Below are 22,341 nucleotides of genomic sequence, written 5' to 3'. Positions count from 1 at the left end.
GGAAAAGACTTGCTTTTTGGATTTTTCCCCAGAAGGGCCCATAATGCAGGGAGTACTCAGCCCCTCTAAAGTACTAGACACTCACTTAAAAAGTATCATGATGACTTCTTTCTTGTGACATCTTCAAAGTTAATATTTAGACTATTGCTTCAGTTTTTCAGCAGGATTTTTGGGGCTCTGTTATTGACATGAATGACTAAGCCCTTTGACAATGCAACAAGAAATACAAAGGGCCCCTGGACCTGGGCCCGGTAGGCCCGTTCGGTAATATGTCTTTGTATAGCTGCAGTCCCGACTCACGGTGCTGCTATGTTACACACGCATATTGATTTCTGGCGCCCGCGTTATGCAAGTCCGGATTCTGAGATCAGACAGAACAGGACAGAATGTTTGCCAACTGAATGGCAGCCTACTGTATGTACTGTACATAGGGAAGTGTTTGATATATCCTGTCATCTTTTACAAAGGGAATCTCGCCTGTAGGCTTGCTGCGAGGGAAACAACGATTCGTTTTGAGGCCTTGCTTTGGCCCTGCGTTTTGGTCTGGCCTACCCTTTTGAAAATGAAAGGTAGGCCTATACAAAGATTTATGAACGAGAACCAGGCTACCTCTGATAGTTTAGAGCAGGCCATAAATACCTCAACAATGCACACTGATTCTACAGTGCCTTACCCTCTCTGTACCAGCAAGACCATAAAGGTCTGTTATCATCGGAGAGATTCGTATAAAACGGTCACAACAGAAGGAGCGCCGCACAACAATGTGACTGTCTTCCCGCATGATCCATCTCCCCCTGGTTAGTTGTCAACAGGCCGCTATTTAACTTAATGTTAGCTAACCCACTTATCGGCTCCTTACATAAATCTCTGTCTCGTGTTGACAGGATCTCCCCTCCTCCCTCTCCCACTATCCCCTCCCTCCTTTCCCTCTCTCTCCCCCCTTTCCCTCTCTCTCCTTCCTTTCTCCTCCTCTCCTCCCCTCCGAGGCTGATATGAGCAGCTGCGGACGGCTCATCTGACCGCTGAGCGGACTGTTAAAGGAGTAGTAAAGGGAAATGCATGTTTAGCCCTGTTTTAAGGTTACTTATGATCATATACAATGGTTCAGATCAAAAAGTTGACAAAACTAGCACTTTTGAGAAAGTCTGATAATTGCTCTACCACTGTTTTGATCATACAATGGATGTGGGTGGGCACCATGAAAAATCATTCAAAAACATGTTAATTGTAGAGGTTTTTGCATGCGCTAATCTAAAGTGTCACAAAAGAACAAAGCTGTCTACAACATTTACACATCATTTATAACAGGTGAAGAAAAAGTCCATAAGACATTTGTAAATGATAAATAGTTTCAACTTTAGATTGACGCATGCAAAAACCTCTACAAATTATTTATAGATGTTTTATAGACATTAATAGTTTACACTTTAGATTAGCGCATGCAAAAACCTCTACAAATGATTTATAGATGTTTTATAGACATTAATAGTTTACACTTTAGATTAGCGCATGCAAAAACCTTTACAAATCATTTGTTAAACATGAAAAACAAAGACATCTAGTAATTGGTGTATTTATAAATAATATATGACTCATTTATAAACATGTCTAAATGATTTGTTAATGATTAGTTCATTATAAACTAGTAGTTTATAACGGTCTTTGGGGCTGCAATAATGTCTACAAATGATTTGTAGACTTTTAGTTAATGTTTAACAAATCATTTGATAACATGAAAAACTAATAAATAAGGCATTCTCAAAATCATTTACAAATGTTTTACTACATATTAACTAACATTAATTAATGTTGAACACATCATTTACAAGTAATGTTGATAATGTGTTATAAATCATCTACAGATCATTTGTGAATCTTTAACTAGTATATTTACAAATAATTTATGAATCATTTACACATGTTTATAAATGATCTGCTAATGATTAGTTCATTATTAACAAATGTTTTATAAATGCCTTATAACTGATCATTATTATAAAGTGTTACCGATCATTGTTACCAATATTTGAATATCAGTAAATGTTCATATTCTAGACATTATCAGTAGCCTAATTTTAAATCTTTACTTTGCAGAGCAATTGCTGAGATGACTAGGAGGCAAAACTACAGCAAATGCCAGAGAATTAAAGAGGCATGTGAGGTGTACAGGGAGGGTAACCGCAACCTGTCGCAACTCGCAAGGTTATACAAGGTAGACAGGAAGTCACTGAGGCTGCGGGTGCAGGAGAGGCTCAGGCTAGACGCTCGTCAGGGTCATGAGGTCCACCTGAGTCCAGAGGTGGAGAGGGACATTTCCGAATGTCTGCAGGTACGGGTAGTGACTAGTATGCCAAGGAACAAGTATGAATACTCTAAAGTCTGAGGTACATTAGTGTGCTGGGGTAGTCTACCGTTGTGTTATGTGGCTAGAGTCTTAAAGTAGCCTAGATGTCTGAGAGAGTGGCAGTCTGAGGCTGAATACTATTTCCAACTGATGAACCCTACCTCTCCCACTTCCCACTCCCAGTATGGAGGAGAAGGGCTTCACTGAGATATAGGACAGCCCTTGAATGAATATGGAGCACAGCCTGTCACAGTGTTCTGTGAAATGAAATGTCAAAAGAAAGAAAGAGTTCTATGAAAGTGTTCAATGAAATTAAAAGAAAATGGAATGTGAGTGGTATGAAACTGTCAGGCCTCTTTGAAATGAAACGTTAAATGAAATTAGAATGTTGGTTTTCTATGCAAGTTAAAAAAAAAAAAAAAAAAACTTAAATGAAATGAAATGTCAAGGAACTTTTTCAAATTAGAAAGAATAGGCTTTACATGCCAGCATATCTGTGTTTAAGGTAGGTATTCCCCGACAGCAGTGCTTGCTGGACCAGAAACTTGGGACGATTTCCAAAGCCAGGACCCCCCCCCTAGGATACAGATACGGACAAAATTCCAACATATATAGAAATATCAGGTTTTAGAGGGTAATTTCTAACATAGTTTTGAAAAAATTGCGCTACACCCGAAAGAAGACATGATGTAAGTTTTACTTTTTTCTATGTTGACAACACAGAAATGAGGCCGGTCATGCCTATTTCAACTGCCCTTTACAGACCACTGGATGAGAGAGTAGAGACAACATGAAAATAGCTATTGAAAGGTAAGAGATTGCAGAATTGAATGGACTTAGATTTTATTGATAAATTGTATGTATTTGGGGATTTTTTGATCAATAAATCTTGAAGTGGTCTTATTTAGAACACCCTTGGGCTTAAAGGGTACATTTGTTCCAGTTAAGCCCATGCCAGACTTTGGACATATTTCCATAAATTAAACAATGAAAACATTTAAAAGTGGTGCAAATTAATTATCTAAGCTTCAAATGAGAGAATAATCTATCATTTCAACTATAGTTTTCTAACTAAAATTCTGGTGGGCTTAAGAGGGAGGTATACCTACTCCTTTAAGAGGCAGTAATGTGCACCTCTCGGGCAGCAGATAACACACAGGCCCGACTAATTGGCCTGCGAGGTAGAATACACGCGCGCATGCACACAGACACACACACAAACACACAGACTCTTGTCTTGGAACGATGGCGGCGGTGGTATTGATTGTGAGATGGGGGTTGCTTTAGGTGGCCATGGCAACGAGGGCAGCTGTCGCTTCCCTGCTGTGTTCCCTCGACTTGGAGTGTGTGTGCATGTGCGCGTGTGTGTGAGAGACAGAGAATGTGTGTTACTGAGTGTGCATACTTGTGTTTGAAAGATGGATAATAAGCATGAGTGAGTGTGTGTGTGTGTGTGCGTGTGTGTAATCACTTGTCAACAGGACACTCTGCTACGTGCTTTGCTACCCCCCCCTTGCTGCCGGCAGGTCTGTGGTGTGTTCAAGAGAGGAGAAACCTCAAACACTAGCCTGTGTACAGAAGGTACTCTAGTGCCGCAGTCTATGAGTGGAGTGGAGTGGAGTGAGTGAGTGAGTGAGTGAGTGAGTGAGTGAGTGAGTGAGTGAGTGAGTGAGTGAGTGAGTGAGTGGATAGAAAGGTTACCAACATTTAACCAACATGTTTGAACAACACAGGGGCTGTCTATTCTGCGAGCTTGTCTGTGTAAAGCCAAACAGCTGGGCTTTAATTATGCTCCAAGAATGTGCAACAGGATTCAATGCACTGAGTGCATTGAACAGGGCCCAACAGGATTCAATGCACGCTTGGAGTGAGATGTGGGGAAATATTTGGCACTTTTGAAAGCGAGTATGACTAGGCGAAAGTGATTTGGTGGACGGGGTATGCTAATTCTAATCTAATCTACTTTTTCAGTTGGCAAATTGCTATTCCTTTGTGTCCTTTCCCCGGTTGAAACCAGATAGGCTATCTGGTGGTGAAGGGTGTTGGCTAACAGCCAGTCCAGTCGCAACATTTCCTCAACATTTCCTCATCTCTGCTGCTAAGTGCGTCTCTCGCACCACCTTGTGGCATTTAACGGAAGCTGTGAATGCTAGATTTAATTTGGATATCTAGAAGTGAATAAAGAGTAAAAAGATTTGCAGAGGTTCAACCTTAAAGTTCAGACTGGTTCTTCATTCCAAAAATACACACAGTTGCAACTGGGCTCTTAGCAAGAACAGAAAAAGAGAGAACTGAACTCTTCCTCTTGTGCACAGCTCTATATTCAAAGTTATACCCGGTTATGACATTCCTAGAATTTGATTGGCTAACACATCATTAGCGTCATTAGCAATGGCGACATGCCATGAACAATGGCAAACGAACAGGGTTAAAAGTTCAACATATCGTACAGCAGAATGATATGGTGGTTCTGCAAAAACAATGACACAATAGGATCATAAACAAGGCCTGGAGATGTTGTTTTAATCTACCCTCTAGAGACGTTATCCTGCTATAAACCAAGAAATTTCCAGGGCAAGGGTCTGTTCTTACAAGCTTCAAAGGATGAGGACACCAGGCACACAGAGGTACTGTAGGTAGGCACACAGTAGTAGGTTGAAACAGGATGACCAGGGCCGTAAAGAACAGTTGAAACGTATCTCTCTGCTTAAGCCCTCAACTTTCTATCACAAAGCAATCAAATGTTTCTCTTTCTCATGTTGCATAACGTTCAGACTCACACAGGTCTCTAAACCATTCTCTTAAAAACATCCAACCTGAACTAGATTGGTAGGCAGAAATATCTTATTGTCTGGTATCACAATCCTAGCATACTTAATGTTCACCTGAAGCACCTCCATCCCAGCGACAGCTGGGCGAGATGTAATGTCTTTGGTGGCGTGTGTTGATTGGTCGGTTAGTTCTTTAGCAGGTTTGCGCAAAATGTTCATGAAACTCGGTGGAAGGGTGTAGCGTGACAGACGTTTATTCACCATTCATCATCATACACAATTTCAAACCAAAATCCAAAGGTAGGTTTTACAGCATATCTTTCAGCATTCCTGGGCTCAAATAAGCAACATGACCTGTAAAGCCCCACCAAGCTTGACGATTCCAAACACGTGGACAGTAGCCTATTTTGTCTTCAAATTCTGGACTTGTTTCAGCCATGGCAGAGCAATAAAGATATATTCTATTCATAGTAGAACTGTGAATTTTCACGCCTTTAAACAAAAACATCTTACTGGTCAGGGAATATTTTAGCACAGTCCTGAGATGATGTCCTATACCGTAGTGTGGTGCCTCTGTGTTCTGATCGTTTCTAATTGATAATTATACCCTCCAAATGAACCAGAATTGGGTTGATTGAACACAAAAAGGGCAGCATACATTGTCCACTAGAGGGCGGTGTCTAACAGCAAACAAGACAGTCAGTGACAAGTGTGTGTAGAATCCAGATGTAGGATGTTTCCATAAACATTGCCCGGCTGAGTCTCTGGGAGTGTGTTCTCAACCTTTTTGAGCTCTGGACTCCTTGCATATTTCGAAAAATGAAGGACCCCCCACCTGACCTCCCCATAACAATATATTCACCCATAGCCTCCATTTCTATTGTATTCATATTTAACATTAATGATCTTAATATAAGCCAGTTTCAATACAGCAGGTATGGGGCTGAGCTACAGCTTCACAAAAAAGTGTGTCACCAGGAGTGGAAAGACCCAGAGTTTCCAGAATGGTCCGAAGGCCGTACCGCTACTGTTGCCGTCGGTTTGGACAGGATCCTTCCCGGTATCTTTGACGCTGAAGTCGCTTTTGACGCAATCTGGGTGAAAACGGAGAGAGAAAGAGAGAGAGAGAGAGAGAGAGAGAGATGGATGGATGGGGGGACTCACTTAGCATGGCTGGGGAGTGGGGTTTTACTGTTTGTGATAGCTGGCGAAAAAAGGAATGAGCTGTGGCTGCTTTTGACCGTCCAGTTAGTTACAAAGGGGTTGTTATGTGTTAGCCTTAATGTCGTACACTGGTGTAATAGGGACACTGACCTTGTAACGCCACGTTCGTAAACTTGTAAGCCTCCGGGAGATTAGAGTACAATTTGCACAGGTACTCTCCCTCGTTCACGTGCGTTACTTCCTCGAAGGTCAGTGTCAGCTCTCCCATTTTATAACTGCAGTTTAAGTCTCCAAAGCTTCTGTTGTGGAACATCTGGATATTCCCATTGCTATATTCGCACAGGAGCATCGAGGCGTCCTTTTTGTTCCAGGACATCTCCCTGACCTCCTGGGTCCCGGTGGACATACGGCAGGTGAGGTTGAGGGGCTGCCCGCATCGAGCCGCTTGTGAGTGGTTAACAGCGAGGGTCACCTCCTCGTAGTCTGAAAGGGCGGGGGAGGTGGAAGGGGGGGGGCATGGGAAAACGAAAATATTTTGTTTATGGCTGGCAGTCGACGATAAGCTGTCATGCAGTACGTCAAAAGTTTTTTTTTTTTTTAAATGCTGGCTTAGAAGGCGAGGTTAAACTTAACTGGCTTACCTTCGCTTGCGTGAGCGACTGTGACCAACAGCATAGTGCACAGCAGTGAGACTTTAGCCTTTTGCCTCAACATGACTTCATCTACCGTTCTGTGCACACACAAACACACGCGAACACACATTACTATGGTGTTTTATACATTACTTAAATACTTAGCTACTGGAGACACAAGTTCAAATTAATTAACTCACTTCCGCCAGGGTGTCAAGAAAAAGAGCTTGATTTAAATCCTTGTGCGTCTGGTCTGGTCTGCCGTCAGATTGGAGAGCCCTTTTCCTGGAGCGCTTTTTCAAAGGAGGGACGTGTGCTTGTGCTTAACAGAGCGGCTGTCCTGAGATACGTGTGTCTCATTACCGGATGCCACTGTAGAGAACTGGAGAGAGAGAGAGAGAAAGAGAGAGAGAGAGAGAAAGAGAGAGAGAGAGAGAAAGAGAGAGACGGAGAGGTTGTTAATGACACTAAAGAACACTCCCTAAACAAGAGGAGGCAAGTACCAGTAGCTCTGTGGTTTCTAGACCTGGTCCAGGGCGATATCCTACGGATAACGCCCTGTTACTCTCAATGCAATTTGCCTATGAAAGCGCTTCATCGGCCCGGTCGTCCGAGTCTACAGACAAAACCGTTTCGTTACTCAGATGAAAGCCTTTTCTCCTAAAGCGCTACAGTTTGTAGTCCCCCACCTTTCAAATAAAAGGCAAATTTGTACACTTAAATGTTTTATATCAACAGCGCATCGACTGTCTTCTTCTACCGGCGAATCGGCGCTCTCCGCTTTGTTTAGCCTACTCACTGCTGCCGCCCATGTCGGGGATGATGCATTACATCTTAAATGGTGTTGAGAGACTTTAAGATGTAATGTGACTAATGTGACTTTCTGTGTTACAAGAGAAGCAGGAGTGAGTATGAATGAGTCATCGGGCAAAACGGGGATGGAAGTGATTGATCAGGTGTGCTGCACACCGGATTAATCAAAATTTCCATCCGGGAAATAAATATGCCTGTAGAGTTTCAGGAAGTAGTGGAGCTTGTGCAAAGAGCTTATTAGGTGGGCTAGCTTGCAGAAGCTAGCCCAACTTGTGATATTCCCACTATTTCTTTCTTTCCTTCTTTCTTTCTTTCTTTCTTTCTTTCTTTCTTTCTTATTATTCTCCCCAATTTTTTGAACCTTAATTAGTTCTTCATACTTTGTCCTAGAAACTTCATTCAAACTGTAAAATGTTCATAATGTTTAGCTCTTGAACGGATCCATTCAGATTTTTGATATTTGTTATAGTTTTTAAGAAATGTAACTTTTAAAACTATTTTTTGTCCCATTGAAACTGCTTGAAACTTCTTTTGGAATGTTCAGAAACTTTATGTTTTTAGAGTGGTGGCAGCAGTTGCTTTGAAAATATTCACACATTTTGTAAACTGCTGGCACTCCTACAGTTTTGAAAGCTCACACACATATTATACATCAAAATGTTCACACAACTGTGCTGATTCGTACAATGTAAGTATCTAAGCAGTGTGACTTATAGTTTTCGCTGTATGACGATTTGTTCGGCAAATTCCCCCCCTGATTGAAACGATAGGCAACGCACTCTAGCTTTTGAGCTGCTAATTTTGCATTTTTACTCTTTTTCTAACTTGTCGCTATGCCTACAGTTTTAACATCTCATACACATATTATATATCGAAACGTTCCCATAACTGTGCTGATTCGTACAATGTAAGTATCTAAGCCGTGTGACTTACAGTTTTCGCTGTATGACGATTTGTTCGGCAACTGCGCTCTCAATTGAAACGTATGGGCCCACGCTCTACCTTTTGAGCTGCTAATTTTGCATTTTTACCCTTTTTCTAACTCGTCGCCATGCCTACAGTTTTTAAGCTACACGGACATATCATAGCCTAAAATGTTCAGCATTTTCTCAGGATTCCTACGGTGTCAATATCTACGCTGTGACCTTTATACTTTTTGAGAGAGAGCTGTCTGAAGCCAACATGCCTTTCCATTGAAGTGAATGAGAGGATGCTCACAGTGTCAGTTGGGATTTGAATTTGGGGACACGTGCAGGCTCTCTGTACAGGCACCCTTTTATGACTACTGTGGTAGCATTCATATTCATTCATTCATTCCTTCCTTCTTTCCTTCCTTCCTTCCTTCCATCCATCTTTCCTTCCTTCCTTCCTTCCTTCCATCCTTCCTTCCTTCCTTCCTTCCTTCCTTCCTTCCATCCTTCCATCCATCCTTCCTTTCCTTTCCTTTCCTTTCCTTTCCTTTCCTTTCCTTTCCTTTCCTTTCCTTTCCTTTCCTTTCCTTTCCTTCCTTCCTTCCATCCTTCTTTCCTTCCTTCCTTCCTTTCTTTCCTTCCTTCCATCCTTCCTTCCTTCCATCCTTCCTTCCTTCCTTCTTTCCCTCCTTCCTTCCATCCATCCTTCCTTCCTTCCATTCTTCCTTCCTTCCATTCTTCCTTCCTTCTTTCTTTCATCCATCCATCCTTTCTTTCATCCATCCATCCTTTCTTTCATCCATCCATCCATCCTTTCTTTCATCCATCCATCCTTCTTTCTTTCTTTCTTTCTTTCATCCATCCATCCATACTTTCTTTCATCCATCCATCCATCCATCCTTCTTTCTTTCTTTCTTTCTTATTTCTTTCTTTCTTTCATCCATCCATCCTTCTTCCTTTCTTTCTTTCATCCATCCATACTTCTTTCTTTCTTTCATCCATCCATGCATCCTTCTTTCTTTCTTTCTTTCATCCATCCATCCATCTTTCTTTCATCCATCCATCCATCCATCCATGCATCCTTCTTTCTTTCTTTCTTTCTTTCTTTCTTTCTTTCTTTCTTTCTTTCTTTCTTTCTTTCTTTCTTTCTTTCATCCATCCATCCATCCATCCATCCTTCTTTCTTTCTTTCTTTCTTTCTTTCTTTCTTTCTTTCTTTCTTTCTTTCTTTCTTTCTTTCTTTCTTTCTTTCTTTCTTTCTTTCTTTCATCCATCCATCCGTCTTGGTCTCCAATGAGGGGTGCATGGGGATGGCCTGGCAATCACTGACCTGCCCCCCACAACCTCTGACCTGAGGGGGCGGAGTCTCGCCACCACGCCACTATCCACGCCACCGTCCCCACATCTCAGACCCTGAGTTGGCTAAAGACGCAGTTTTCACGGTTGGGTGCATGTGGGTGGTCCGGGGAGCAGTACAATGTCCTAGACCGGCTCTGACCCGAGGGGGCGGAGTCTTGGCACAACGCCACTATCCACGCCACTGTCCCCACATCTCAGCCCCTGAGTGAGCTACAGACACACGGTCTTCACTGTTGGGTGCATGGAGATTGCCCGGATGTCAGTACACTGCCCCCGACCTGCTCTGACCGGAGGGGGCGGAGTCTCGCCATCACGCCACTATCCACGCCACGGACCTCACAACACAGCCTCTGAGGTGGCTAGAGACACACAGTCTTCACTGGTGAAGGCAGGTGGGTAGCCCGGCATGGCCTACACTGTCCACGACCGGCTCTGACCCAAGGGGGCGGAGTCTCGCCACCACGCCACTGAACATGTTACGGACACCACAACTCAGCCCTTGAGTGGGCTGGAGACACACGGTCTTCACTGGTGAAGGCAGGTGGATAGCCCGGTGCGGCCTACACTGTTCACGCCTGGCTCTAAACCAAGCGTGCAGAGTCTCGCCACCACGCCACAGACCCCACAACTCAGCCCCTGATTGAGCTAGAGACACAGTCTTCACCAGTGGGTGCAAGGAGACTGCCTGGAGGTCTTCATGGTGGAGTCAGGTAGGTGGCCCGGAGAGGGGTACACTGTCCCCGACTGGCTCTGACCTGAGGGGGTGGATTCTCACCACCACGCCACTATCCACGCCACGGGCCCCACAACTAAACCCCTGAGTGGGCTAGAGACACAGTCTTCATTGGTGGATGCATGGAAATTGCCCAGAGGTCACTGTACTGTCCCCGACTAGCTGTGACCCAAGGGGGCGGGGCCTAACCAGCACGCCACTATCCACGCCACGGGCCCCACAACTCAGCCCCTGAGTGGGCTAGAGACACACGGTCTTCACTGGTTGAGTCAGGTAGGTGGCCCGGAGACGGGTACACTGTCCCTGACTGGCTCTGACCTGAGGGGGCGGAGTCTCACCCCCACGCCACTATCCACGCCACGGCCCCACAACTCAGCCCCTGAGTGGGCTAGAGACACACGGTCTTCACCGGTGCGGGCGGGTAGGTGGCCCGGAGAGGGGTACACTGTCCTCGACCAGCTCTGACCTGAGGGGGCGGAGTCTCACCACCATGCCACTGTCCACGCCACAGACCCCACAACTCAGCCCCTGAGTGGGCTAGAGACGCACGGTCTTCGCCAGTGGGTGCATGGAGATTGCCTGGTCCATAGTAGTTCTAGCAGTAGCTGTGACATACAGCTGCACCAGCTAGCCCACCTCACATTTTCTCCAGGAAATGTACTTTCTAGTTTGTTTTTGTAATGCAAATTATAAATGTAGCCAATGGAAGTGTAGACCACGTTGCAGCAATGGTAACAAAGTAATATATATACGTGTATACCGCGTTGCAGCCAGGTACGACTACAACGTTACTTCCTGTCCACGTTGCCACAACAGCAACACAACGTGCGAAATATACATCAAAATCATCACGGAAATCACACAGTGATGCCAATTTAGTGACTTTGTCGCTAGATTTAGCGTCTTTCCAGACCCCCCTGGTGACTTATTTCATGAAAAGCGAAATTTCTGGTCATTTGGGGAATTATTGTGTTGACAAGGAAGCGAGCTCAGCTCACTCACAACGAGAGAAAACTTTTTTTGTTGCCTTCACGTCCTCTCTCCCTCGCTGGCCCACACACACACCACACGTGCTGGGATCCCTCCCGCAACAACCAATTGTATTGTCAGAAACGACTAGTTTACCTAGATACTGGTGACGTTAGGTTAAATTTTAATTAAGCCCTGTAGGCTAAATTATTTTTCTGTTCTCCTTTAGGTTTACAGACATATGTTGTTTAAAAGAAAAAAGCTAATGTTAAACAGCAACAAAAAAAAAACAAGTTTGTAAATAAGTAAATAGTTTGATTGTTTTTTCCATGCCATCATCATCACATGGCTAATGTAGGCTACTAGGGTTGCACTGTAAAAAAAATGTTATACAGCAACAACAACAATAACAACAAAAAGTTTGTCAATATGTCAATAGTTTGTTTGTATCCCCCCCCCCTCACCGCCATCTAGCTACTTCTAGCGACTTCTGGGACAGCCAATAGCTACTTCTCTTACTGAAGAGTTGACAATACTGAAATCACAACGTTGTGTGCACATTGCAGGCACGTTGGACCTGCACATTGCAGGGACTTGTGTGCAGATACCGCGTTTGCGTTGCATGCACGTTTAACTTGACGTTGAGTGGACCATACAAACGTCTAAATTGCACGTTGCTGCAACATTGCTGCAACCGGATTGTGTAAGTAGGGGGGCATTGATAATGGCCGCTACTTCCAGTGGCGGGCTGTGATCAAGAGAGAGAGAGAGATACTACGCATGTAGGGGTACCAATAATTTCCAACACTTGGGACAATTTAATTGTTCCTAACAAAACTTAAACAAGATGCAAACTACTATAATTCCACACCAAAATGAAGTCCATCACAAGATTACGACAACTCGTGCCCAAACAACTTAACGGCTTTTTCAAACTGAAAATAGCCCTGCCAGTGCTAACCATCTCTGGGCTATCACATCGCATTCATAAGCCATCGTTCTGACACCATAATAAGGGGAAGCTTGTCAACGACATGCAACAACAGGTCCTTATCTCTCACATAGCAGCAAATTCATATTACCAACATGATCAATCTGAAATGCATAAAGCAGGACTTACCATTTCATTAGGCTTTGCTAGCTGTTAGCCAGTCGTATTGGTCAAAGTTAGCTTCTTGAAAGTGCCTCACAAATCCCTTATCTGGCTGTGTTAGCCCTTCCAGCTTAGGTCTTGGTCTCTCTCGTTCGGTAATTCCTTTTTTCCGTTTGAAAGCTTCTCTGAGAAAAATGGATTGCTGAATATCCACTTCTTGGCTAGTAATGTTATCAGCTGCGGTCGCTGTTCTCGAGGGCTAGCAAATGTAACGTTAGGCCTTTTACAGCCCCGAGCCTCCATTTTCGAGCAACTTCCTAGCTACTTTCTGACTGTTGACTGTGAATGTTCTTGTAATTTTTCAACTGAACTAGGTATGGTTGGTTGTGTAGATGATCATGGGAAAATGCATTAGGCCTTGGGCCGATAAAAAAAAAATTTTTTGGGCCACTGTCTGCTGAAATAATTTATTTTCAATGAAAACCACATGATGAGTCAGAATTATAATTGTTATTTTATTTATAATTGTAACATTTTTTGATAAGGAATTGTTAGTGTTGGGGGGTCATCATCAATTTTTTTTTTGAGCACTGGGGGGGTGGTGGGGGAGGCACTCTATTGGGGGAACGTGATATCAACCAACACTATAGGGGGCGCCAAATCACCACATTTCTAAATCTTATCTGAGGTTGCAATGAGGCCAGCGCGGCCAGATTGCCAGTCCGCCAGTGGTTACTTCTGACATTAAGGTCATGATCCCTTTGTGAGTGAGTTTTTTTTTGCAGTTGGAGGAAAATAGAATCCCGAATTCCCCTGCCAAGACCAATCATCCTTTCCCACGATCCGCCAAAATGAGAAGCATGTGGAGGACTGACCATTTTCAGGGCCTTGCAGGTCAGTTTCTCGGCACATTCCGCTACCGGCGTGACGGCTGTGATAGGCAGGGCCGTTGCTATGAATTTTGGGCCTCCTTTAAGAATAAGAATAAAGCATCTTCTGGGGGCTGGGGGTGGGTGTCTAGGTCAGACGAGGCCACAGCTGATTCTGTGAGTAGCAGGCCATACAGGTTTTAAAAAGAAATCAACTCTATATGAATTTCTATTAATTAACTTAACACTTTTGAAGCCTCGGCGCTACCATTAAATAACTTACCGCCACCACCACAGAAGAAGACTACCTCGGAAAAATAATTTCACTCGGACAGAACGCTTCTAAATAAGTTATTTAATGGTAGCGCCGCGGCTTCAAAACCCAGCATTTGTTAAAATAGACCCTTTTGCTTAGGTAATTGATTGTCATGTTTATCTGACACTTGTAAATATAAGTGCCTCTCCTAAATAAGCCGACAACGATTTATTTTGACGGCAAAGTGAATGGACCAGCAAAGGACTGTTGTCTGGCATGAGCGAGCGTAATGCGACAACGGGACTGAGAAGGGCTAACTAGCTAACGTTAGCTTAGCACTTTCTTCACATACTAGGCAAACGGCTCTTGTTATCATGGTTAATGTGAGACCGCGGGCAACTGACCGACCGTCTTAACCAGGCCCCCAGGATTCAAAATCTAAAGTGAAGCCCTATTGAACCGCGCCATCTTTGAAAAAAATGCGTCACTGATACCTTTGACATGCGCATCCATGGTCTTAACATAGCTACTCTCACCTTTCTTGTGGAAAAAAATGCTTATGGGCTCCCGCTCTGCTGCCTTTTCTCCTGGCCTCTCTCTCCACTCTTTTCTGGTGCCCGTATTTATGTATGGGCTAGATGTTTATGATTTAACGTTAGGCTATTAGTGCTAGTATTTGACAGCCAGCCGGTATAGTGACGCTAATGTCAAAAGAGGTGAGACCATGGATGTATTAATACAACTATACGGATAGAATAGAATTAATAGAAGGGTGAGACTTGCCAGCATGAACCATGGCATGGACCAAACCATTTAAGAAGGGAGATATTGCTCAAGAAAGTAAAACTTTTTTCATCTGTATTGCATTATTTGTGGCTTAATTTCAATTATGATGCAATAATTTCGTCATAGAAAGAGGGACCTCTTGTTTTTTTTGTGGGCCCTGCTTGCTTGTGGGCCCTTATAATCATCATCACCTTTCACCGCTAAACAACGGCGCTGGTGATAGGGTTGTGTAAGTGAGCGTGTTTTGGTGTCAGGTCCCCAGGGGAGACCATCACAGGATGTAAGAGGGGCTACTAAGCTCCGACAGGGTCTGAGAACTGACCCAGAGGACCTGTGTGTGTATGTATGTGTGTGTGTGTGTGTAACCCCTGTTTGACAACTATGGGCTACTATTTCATTTTTATCTAAACAGAATCCTGAGTTCTCTACAGCTGGTGTTGATTTGGCTGAATCTACTGTTTACCAGTAGATTTTATCAATGCAGGCTTGAATATAAATAATAGACTTAGGTAACATACAGTAGTAACTATCCCAATAACGACAGAATAATGTGTACACTTAGCAGTAATTAACAAATGACTAATAGTACGGTGCCTCCACTGCAGAACTGTAGTCCCCAGAAACAATTGTATATTTAAAGTCAGTCACAATAGGGCAAAAATGTAGACCCTTACATATCCCAAAATAACAACTCCCTTTTTCACAGGATAAATACAGAAATTAACAGTGTGTGTGTGTATGTGTGGTTACATACAAACGTCATATCAATCGGGTCATCGGGTGTCCTCCAACGCCTGGTAAACCAGATTTTATTACTTTATATATATTTTCTTAAAAACGTTTTCACTATGAGTCTGGACTTTTAACCGACCAGAGTGATTTGAGTTTTCCCCGAAAATGGGGCACCAATCAGGAGACTACATTTTAACTGCTTTTCCGCCTCCAGTCCCTTATTGGTTCCCGTAGATGATAACGTGAAATACAGTCCACTAGTAGTAGAAAAGTAATGGCAGCTCCCGAAGCAACGAGCGGTAACATTAACGTTAGAAGAGTAAACACAGCCATGCCATCATTGCAGAAATAGACTCAATAACAACAATTAAAGAAGAACAAGAGTATGCATTAGCAGTGTTTCTCAGCGGAAAAGACGTTTTCGCCATTCCTCCGACTGGATTTGGCAAAAGTTTGATCTAATTTTGTTATGCTGATTGGCTGGAGGAGTTCGTCTGTCAAGGCAAGTACTCCGGCCCATTCAAATCACTCTGGGCGGCTGAACGACAAGACTCATGGTGAAAACGTACAAAAAAATCAAGATTAGTCTGGTCTACCACGCTAGGTCCACCGATGACAATGCAACAGTCAATGTCGACGAAAGCAACAGCATCCTTACTGGTCACACAGAAGCTCCAATGCAAATCAATTCTTCTTCTCAGGCAGCGCTAAACTGGCTAGATTCGGTGAATCCTCTTCTCCGGTTTTCTTGTAAAAGCTATGGCCAGTGTTTTAGCTGACTGTCCTCACGACTGAAGACAAAACGTCCACGCTTGTTGTGCTAGGGCCTTAGACTTTTACAGAGCTATGGAAAATAACAAAACATGTACCGGACTGTAGGCTATACTTCCACCGCAAACCAGAGAAAATGAATTGAAACTGCGAGGCACAAAGGACTGGAAACTGTTTAATAATACTTGTAAGTATTGAAGTCTACAAATATCACTCGCTTCGACAATAAACTTAATTTCTCCCGAAAACAATAACCCAACAACTGCTCGCTGTGGCTTTCTGGACTATGGAACACTCACTCTATCAAATTACGGGCCCAATCCCAAACCAGCCCCTACCCACTCCCACTCCACCACCGTGTCACTCCAAAGTTTCACTCGCAGCTGTGGAGGGCACTCTACTGAGGGGAAGGGTAGCCTCGCGTCACCAGGCTCGACTCAGGGGAGGACTTTCTATTCACTCCATTTCCGGTCTAGAGTCCCTTTTCCAGCAATGTTGACTTTACTCCACCACATCTGGAGAAGCCTAAATCACTTGTCAGGATGGTGTTTGTGGACTTCTCAAGTGCATTCAACACCATGCAACCTCACTCAACGGGTCATACTTAAGATGAATGTCAACCCCCACCTCATACTTCTTCTCATCTTCTCCTTCCCCACAGACAGACATGAGAGAGTGAAATTCAACGGCTACTACAGCTCCAACAGAACCTTGTCCACTGGGGCACCACAAGGTTCTGTCATCTCACCAGTCCTGTTCACCCTGTACACAGACGACTGCAGGAGCTCAGATCCTGAGAAGTACTTGGTCATTATTGACACCGCTATTGACACTCATTATTGACACCACTAACTCCAACAACTGGATCAGTAAAGAAATCCACAATTTTGTAGGGTGGTGTGAAAACAACGGTCTGGACCTGAATACCAGCAAAACCAAAGAACTGCTAGTAGATTTCAGGCGTGACCAGCCCGCTGCCCCGACTCTGGAGGTAGATGGCCAGAAAATAGAGTGTGTTGAGGATGTAGCGTGTTTTAGGGTTAGAGCTCTGACTATGACCAGTATAATTTAGGATTATACCGCGGTTATCACAAATATGAAGGAAAATGGGTTTAAGGCATTAAGTCAACTCGTATGGGGCACCACCCTGTTTTGTACAGGGAAACAAGATAACCTTTATCAATAGTCTAATTTATTATCTATCTAACTAATCAAATAACATGTCACATCTTATCAACCATTCTTTCAAATGCACACAACAATCTTTCAGACTCTTGGGTTACAGTAGCTCGGAGTGGCGCTGGTCCTTTTTTCCAGCCTCTTTTTGGAGGAACTCTGCTTGTTGGAACCTGTTGCCTTTCCTCCCGTCTTGGCAGCTGGTGTCAGGGTGTCAGGTGAAGGGCTTTCTGTGGGGGTGGGATGTTTATGGTCCTCCTGGGCTGGGGGGTTGGGGAGTTAGAGGGGCTAGGATGGCTAGTGGATGCAGGATTGCATTCTGCTTTGGGGCCTATGGCAAGAGGCAACGGGGGGGGGGGGGGGGGGGGGGTAATCATAGGGGTCAGAGATGGCTTTGAGAACAGTGCCTCATGCATGTCTATGAAGTAGGGCCAGGTCTTTGGGGTGTCTTCCCACTGATTAGTTCCTCTTCCCGTCCCTGGCTTGTTCAGGTCCTGTGGATAAGCTCACCCAACAATCAGAACGATTCCTTTTTTTGTGGTGAAGAGGCTTGCGTTTGTATGTCGCAGACTAATCAGCTGCTTTGGCTGTTCCATTGTCCCTGTAAATAACGGAATATATGATGTCAATTTGACATAGACCTAGGCCTGTTTTGATTTATGTTCATGCCGGCTATGCATGAATACAGTCTTTTAAGAGTTTGCTATAAGTCAAGTGATCTTGGGATACACATATCACATATCTGTGTGTGTGTGTGTGTGTGTGTGTGTGTGGTTGTGTGTGTGTGTGTGTGTGTGTTTGGCGGTGTGCGTGGGTACCACAAGCCCTTTTTTTAAGTGGATGGTGTTATCTGTTCTTGTTAGCAAGGAACCCTTTACGTCTGTGTGTGTGTGTGCGTTTTGGGGGTGTATGTGTGTACCACAAGCCCCCTTTTTTAAGTGGATGGTGTTATCTGTTCTTGTTAGCAAGGCACCCTTTATGTCTATGTGTGTAGGAAAGTATGTGTGTACCACAAGTCCTTTTTTGGGGTGGTGGGGGTGGGATAGGGGTGTTGTGTAATCTGTTGTAGTCAGTAAGGCACATATCGTGCGTGTGTGTGCCTGTCTCCTCCCACCTCCCACAATCCAGTTGCTGCCCGAGGCCAAGCGGAGCGTGGAACAGGGCTTGATGACAGACCGCCCCGATTCTCCAGCGAACCGCGGCGCCGCTTCGTATCTGTATTCTGTAGTTCAAGTCCACTGGAGAGCTTGCATAGAGGATTCCCACACTCTCTTTTCTGGTTGTCCTGCGTAGGCCTAATGGTGGCACGGCGCTACTGTATGAATTCACACTATGTTCAGCACATGTTCACAGCTTGGCCTAGCACCATTGCTTGGTGTGACGCAAAGCAGTCCACTAAAAGCAACATTTTTGCTTTTAGTGTTCTAATAAGCAGCAGCCCGGACCCTCCGCTGTCAATGTCTTATAAACCCATTTGAGTTGGGTACTTCGGTGCATGACATGAAAATAAAAAATATATCATATATATATATATAATAACTGTATATATATATTATATATATATACACATATTATATATATTTATATATATATAATAACTGCGGTGCCATGCCACCTTTTAAGCCAACCTTTTTTCCCCCCTTTCCCTTTCCTAGCACATATTTCACGCTTTCAGCCGCCCGTTTCCCTGGCAATGACAAAATGTGGCAACCCCCCCCCCCACACACACACACACACACTGCCGGAGCTGTCAGCTAGTTCCACAGCTTGTCGAAATTTGTCCGATCTTAATTGCTGCTGGATACCAGATTACCCAGAGAGCTGAGTTTCATTCGTAATAGTGTCTTATATGATCCGGCTCCAGTGCGGGTGACTCATCCAACTTCTCTGAAGGTAGTTTGTTAAATCGTTAATGTTTCTTAAAAATAAATAAAAAAGTTTGACAGTAATCCCGCTGCTCTCGGAGAGGCTGCCAAATTCAAGTTCCGCTCCAGGCCCAGTTGTCATAACGATGAGTCAGGTGGGTTTTAAGACAGCGTTTCGGTGGTAATCCGAGACGAGAGAGGCCGAGATAGGACCTGAGTACACCATAGGCTAGCGACGCCTCACACACTGCCCCTCATCTTCCACCCTCTGGACATTTTGGAGATTATTCCATCAGTAAATCACTGGTGAATTCGAGCCACAATCCTTAAAAGGCCAATTTGTCAGTTTTAGCTGTCGGCTACAAGTACTGCTTAGGCTGTAATCCTGATTCAGGACCAGCCCCAAAGACGGACAAACTCAGCAAAGTTCAGTAAATCGCATTAAAACTATATTACCAAAGAAACTTGAGTATTTCACAGTGAAGGACATTGTTCAGGTTGTGTGTGGTTGCAGATAGAGGGAGGCCATAGCCCTGGATGGCCAGGGTCACGGTCAAATGACCCAAGGATGGGCCAGGGATGGACCCAGTAGAGCCACAGAGAGGGCAGAAGGTTCAGTTTAGCACCCCTTGGGTGTGTTCATTGTGTGTGCTGAGTTCAAAGAAAACAAAAGCTGCTTTCCCACCAGAAAGCCCTGTGTAGTGTGCTCTTTTGTTGAGAGGGGTCAGGGAAGAATTTTTACAGCTCACTTATCTGGCCCCCGGGTGATTACTGTTTTTTTGCTTCCCTCTGGAATATGTAGAGAGTGGGTCGTATGCCCACCTCCCTTGTTCTCTGTAAAGCGCATTGTGTTGCCTCTGGGTATGAAATGCGCTATACAAATAAAGCTTTGATTGATTGATGATTGTGTACTTTTACCCCGGTGGAACATCCCCCAGAACTCCCTATTCCCTAGAACTCCCCCTGTAGATTGCGTTCAGACGGTGGGGTAGAAGCTCCTCCCCCCCCCACGCACAGAGAAGGACGGTACAAGTGACTCGCCTGCTTATAGAGGGGATTTTTTTCCCCACACAATGCTTTGCTTGGCCCGCTTCATTTTTCAAAATATGCCGCTGTTGATTTCTCCTCTGCATTTCTCCTGAGATAGCTGCTTCGTGATATAGAATATTGCTCCCTTTGGAGGTTCATTTCAACATGATTTGAAAATACACAATCCTGCTAGCTATTTGATAGTAGATCAAGTAAATTTCATGTGCTCGAGCAAATCCTTAACGACCAATGAATCGATTTTTGATTAATTGTTTGCATCCCTAATTCAAACAGTTAAATTACTTTCTAGATGCAAATTGTATCATTGATACTTTTCGGTCTGGTTTTTGCCCTCATCATTGCACAGAGACGGCACTGCTCAAGGTTGTAAATGACCTTAGAATCAATGCTGATGCCAAAAAGCTCTCCGTCCATGTCCGTCTGGACCTGATCGCAGCTTTTGACACTGTAGATAATGATATCCTTATTAGAAGACATGAGAACTTGGTTAGCCTCTCCGGTCCAGTCCTTGAACTCCCTAATTGGCTGAGAGTTTTTTGTCGCCCTTGGTGATCACAGCTCAAATAACACTTCAATGACGTGGGATCCCACAAGGATCCATTCTGGGGCCCTTAATCTTCAGTCTGTATATGCTACCCCTATGTGACATCATAGGAGGCACAATATTAGCGACCATAGCTATGCAGATGACACCCAGCTCTATATTTCTGTGACACCCGATGACTACAGCTCAGTTGACCACTTGGTAGAATGCATTACTGATATAAATGCATGGACGTCACAGAATTTCCTTCAGTTAAACCAGGACAAAGCAGACATGTTGATCTTTGGTGAAAAAGTTGAAAGGGAGAGACTATCTGAGCACTTAAAAACAATGAAACTGAACACCAAATGGCAAGTCAGAAACCTAGGTGTCATGCTTGATTCTGATCTTAATTTTGAGGCCCATATTAAGAATGTAACAATGACATTTTTATCACTTGAGAAACATTGCTAAGGTGAAACCATTTCTTTCTTAATGCATGCTTTTATTACTGTTGTAGCAGGTTGAGTTACTGTAATGCTCTTCTATCTGGTCTACCAAAGAAAGCTATTAGTCAACTTCAAATGATACAAAATGCTGCAGCATGTCCTCACTAAGACCAGAAGGAGGGCACACAGCCTTACAATCACTACACTGGATACCGGTCAGCTTTAGAATAGATTTTAAGATTATTTTATTAGTTTACAAAGCACTCCATAGTCATGCACCCGAATACATGTCAGGCATGCTTTTAATATGCTGTATACACCAAGTAGGTCCCTGAGGTCCTCTGGCACTGAGCTTTTAACGGTTCCTGGAGCCAGGACCGAGACACATGGGGAGACAGCCTTCAGTTTCTATGCCCCCAGCCTCTGAAATACCCTGCCAGAAAATCGAAGAATGGGTAAAACTGTGGGAACTTTTAAGTTAGAACTTAAGACATACCTTTTTAATCTTGCTTTTATAATGTACTGTAGCTTTACCTGTTATAATTAAATCTTTTTAAAAGTTTGAATATTTTATTCTCAATTTTTTTTTTTTTACTGTTTCTTATTTTCTATTCGTTTATTATATATGATCCGTCCTGTTTTATTTTCTTATTTTTTGTATACCATTTAGTAATAAACTGTTTTTATTGATCTTTTCTTATTCTGTAAAGCACTGTGTGCTACATTTGCTTGTATGAACATGGGCTATATACTCTATAGACTTGGATTTAAACTAAACACTGACTTAAACTGACAACCTTAACTTCAGCATGTGAACCACACCTAAAATATGTAACTTATCAAGGAAATATTCAGACATTATATCAGACCAGGAAGTGTTGATGACTTTCACCTTTTGTGAAGCGCAGTTACTTGGTGGCAGTGGGGTTTCTGGTGAGAGCTGTGGTCTGCTGTGTCAGTACATGCCATTTTGTTGTCTCAGGGGATGAGTAAGATCCCTTTCCTTTTCTCTTTGTCATGCTATCATGCAATCATTGTTCTGCTCTAGTGCCTGTGCTCCACAAACGGGGGAGGC

General features: G+C 43.7%; 1 protein-coding gene across 1 annotated transcript; it reads right to left on the bottom strand.

Moving 5' to 3' along the window:
- Positions 1-6,030: 6,030 nt before the first annotated feature.
- LOC311311145 (uncharacterized protein) lies at positions 6,031-7,201 on the bottom strand. Its single transcript, XM_084440792.1, has 4 exons — positions 7,112-7,201; positions 6,921-7,009; positions 6,430-6,762; positions 6,031-6,209 (listed from the first exon to the last, which is right to left on the bottom strand). Exons 2-4 carry the CDS (start codon positions 6,991-6,993, stop codon positions 6,064-6,066), a joined length of 552 nt encoding a protein of 183 aa, XP_084296918.1. The 5' UTR covers positions 6,994-7,009; positions 7,112-7,201; the 3' UTR covers positions 6,031-6,063.
- Positions 7,202-22,341: the final 15,140 nt, after the last annotated feature.

This window comes from Borostomias antarcticus, assembly GCF_949987555.1.
Source record: "Borostomias antarcticus genome assembly, chromosome: 7".
Classification (NCBI taxonomy): Eukaryota; Metazoa; Chordata; class Actinopteri; order Stomiiformes; family Stomiidae; genus Borostomias; species Borostomias antarcticus.
Note: the sequence above shows the minus strand (reverse complement) of the source record. Positions and strands in the feature narration are given on the sequence as shown.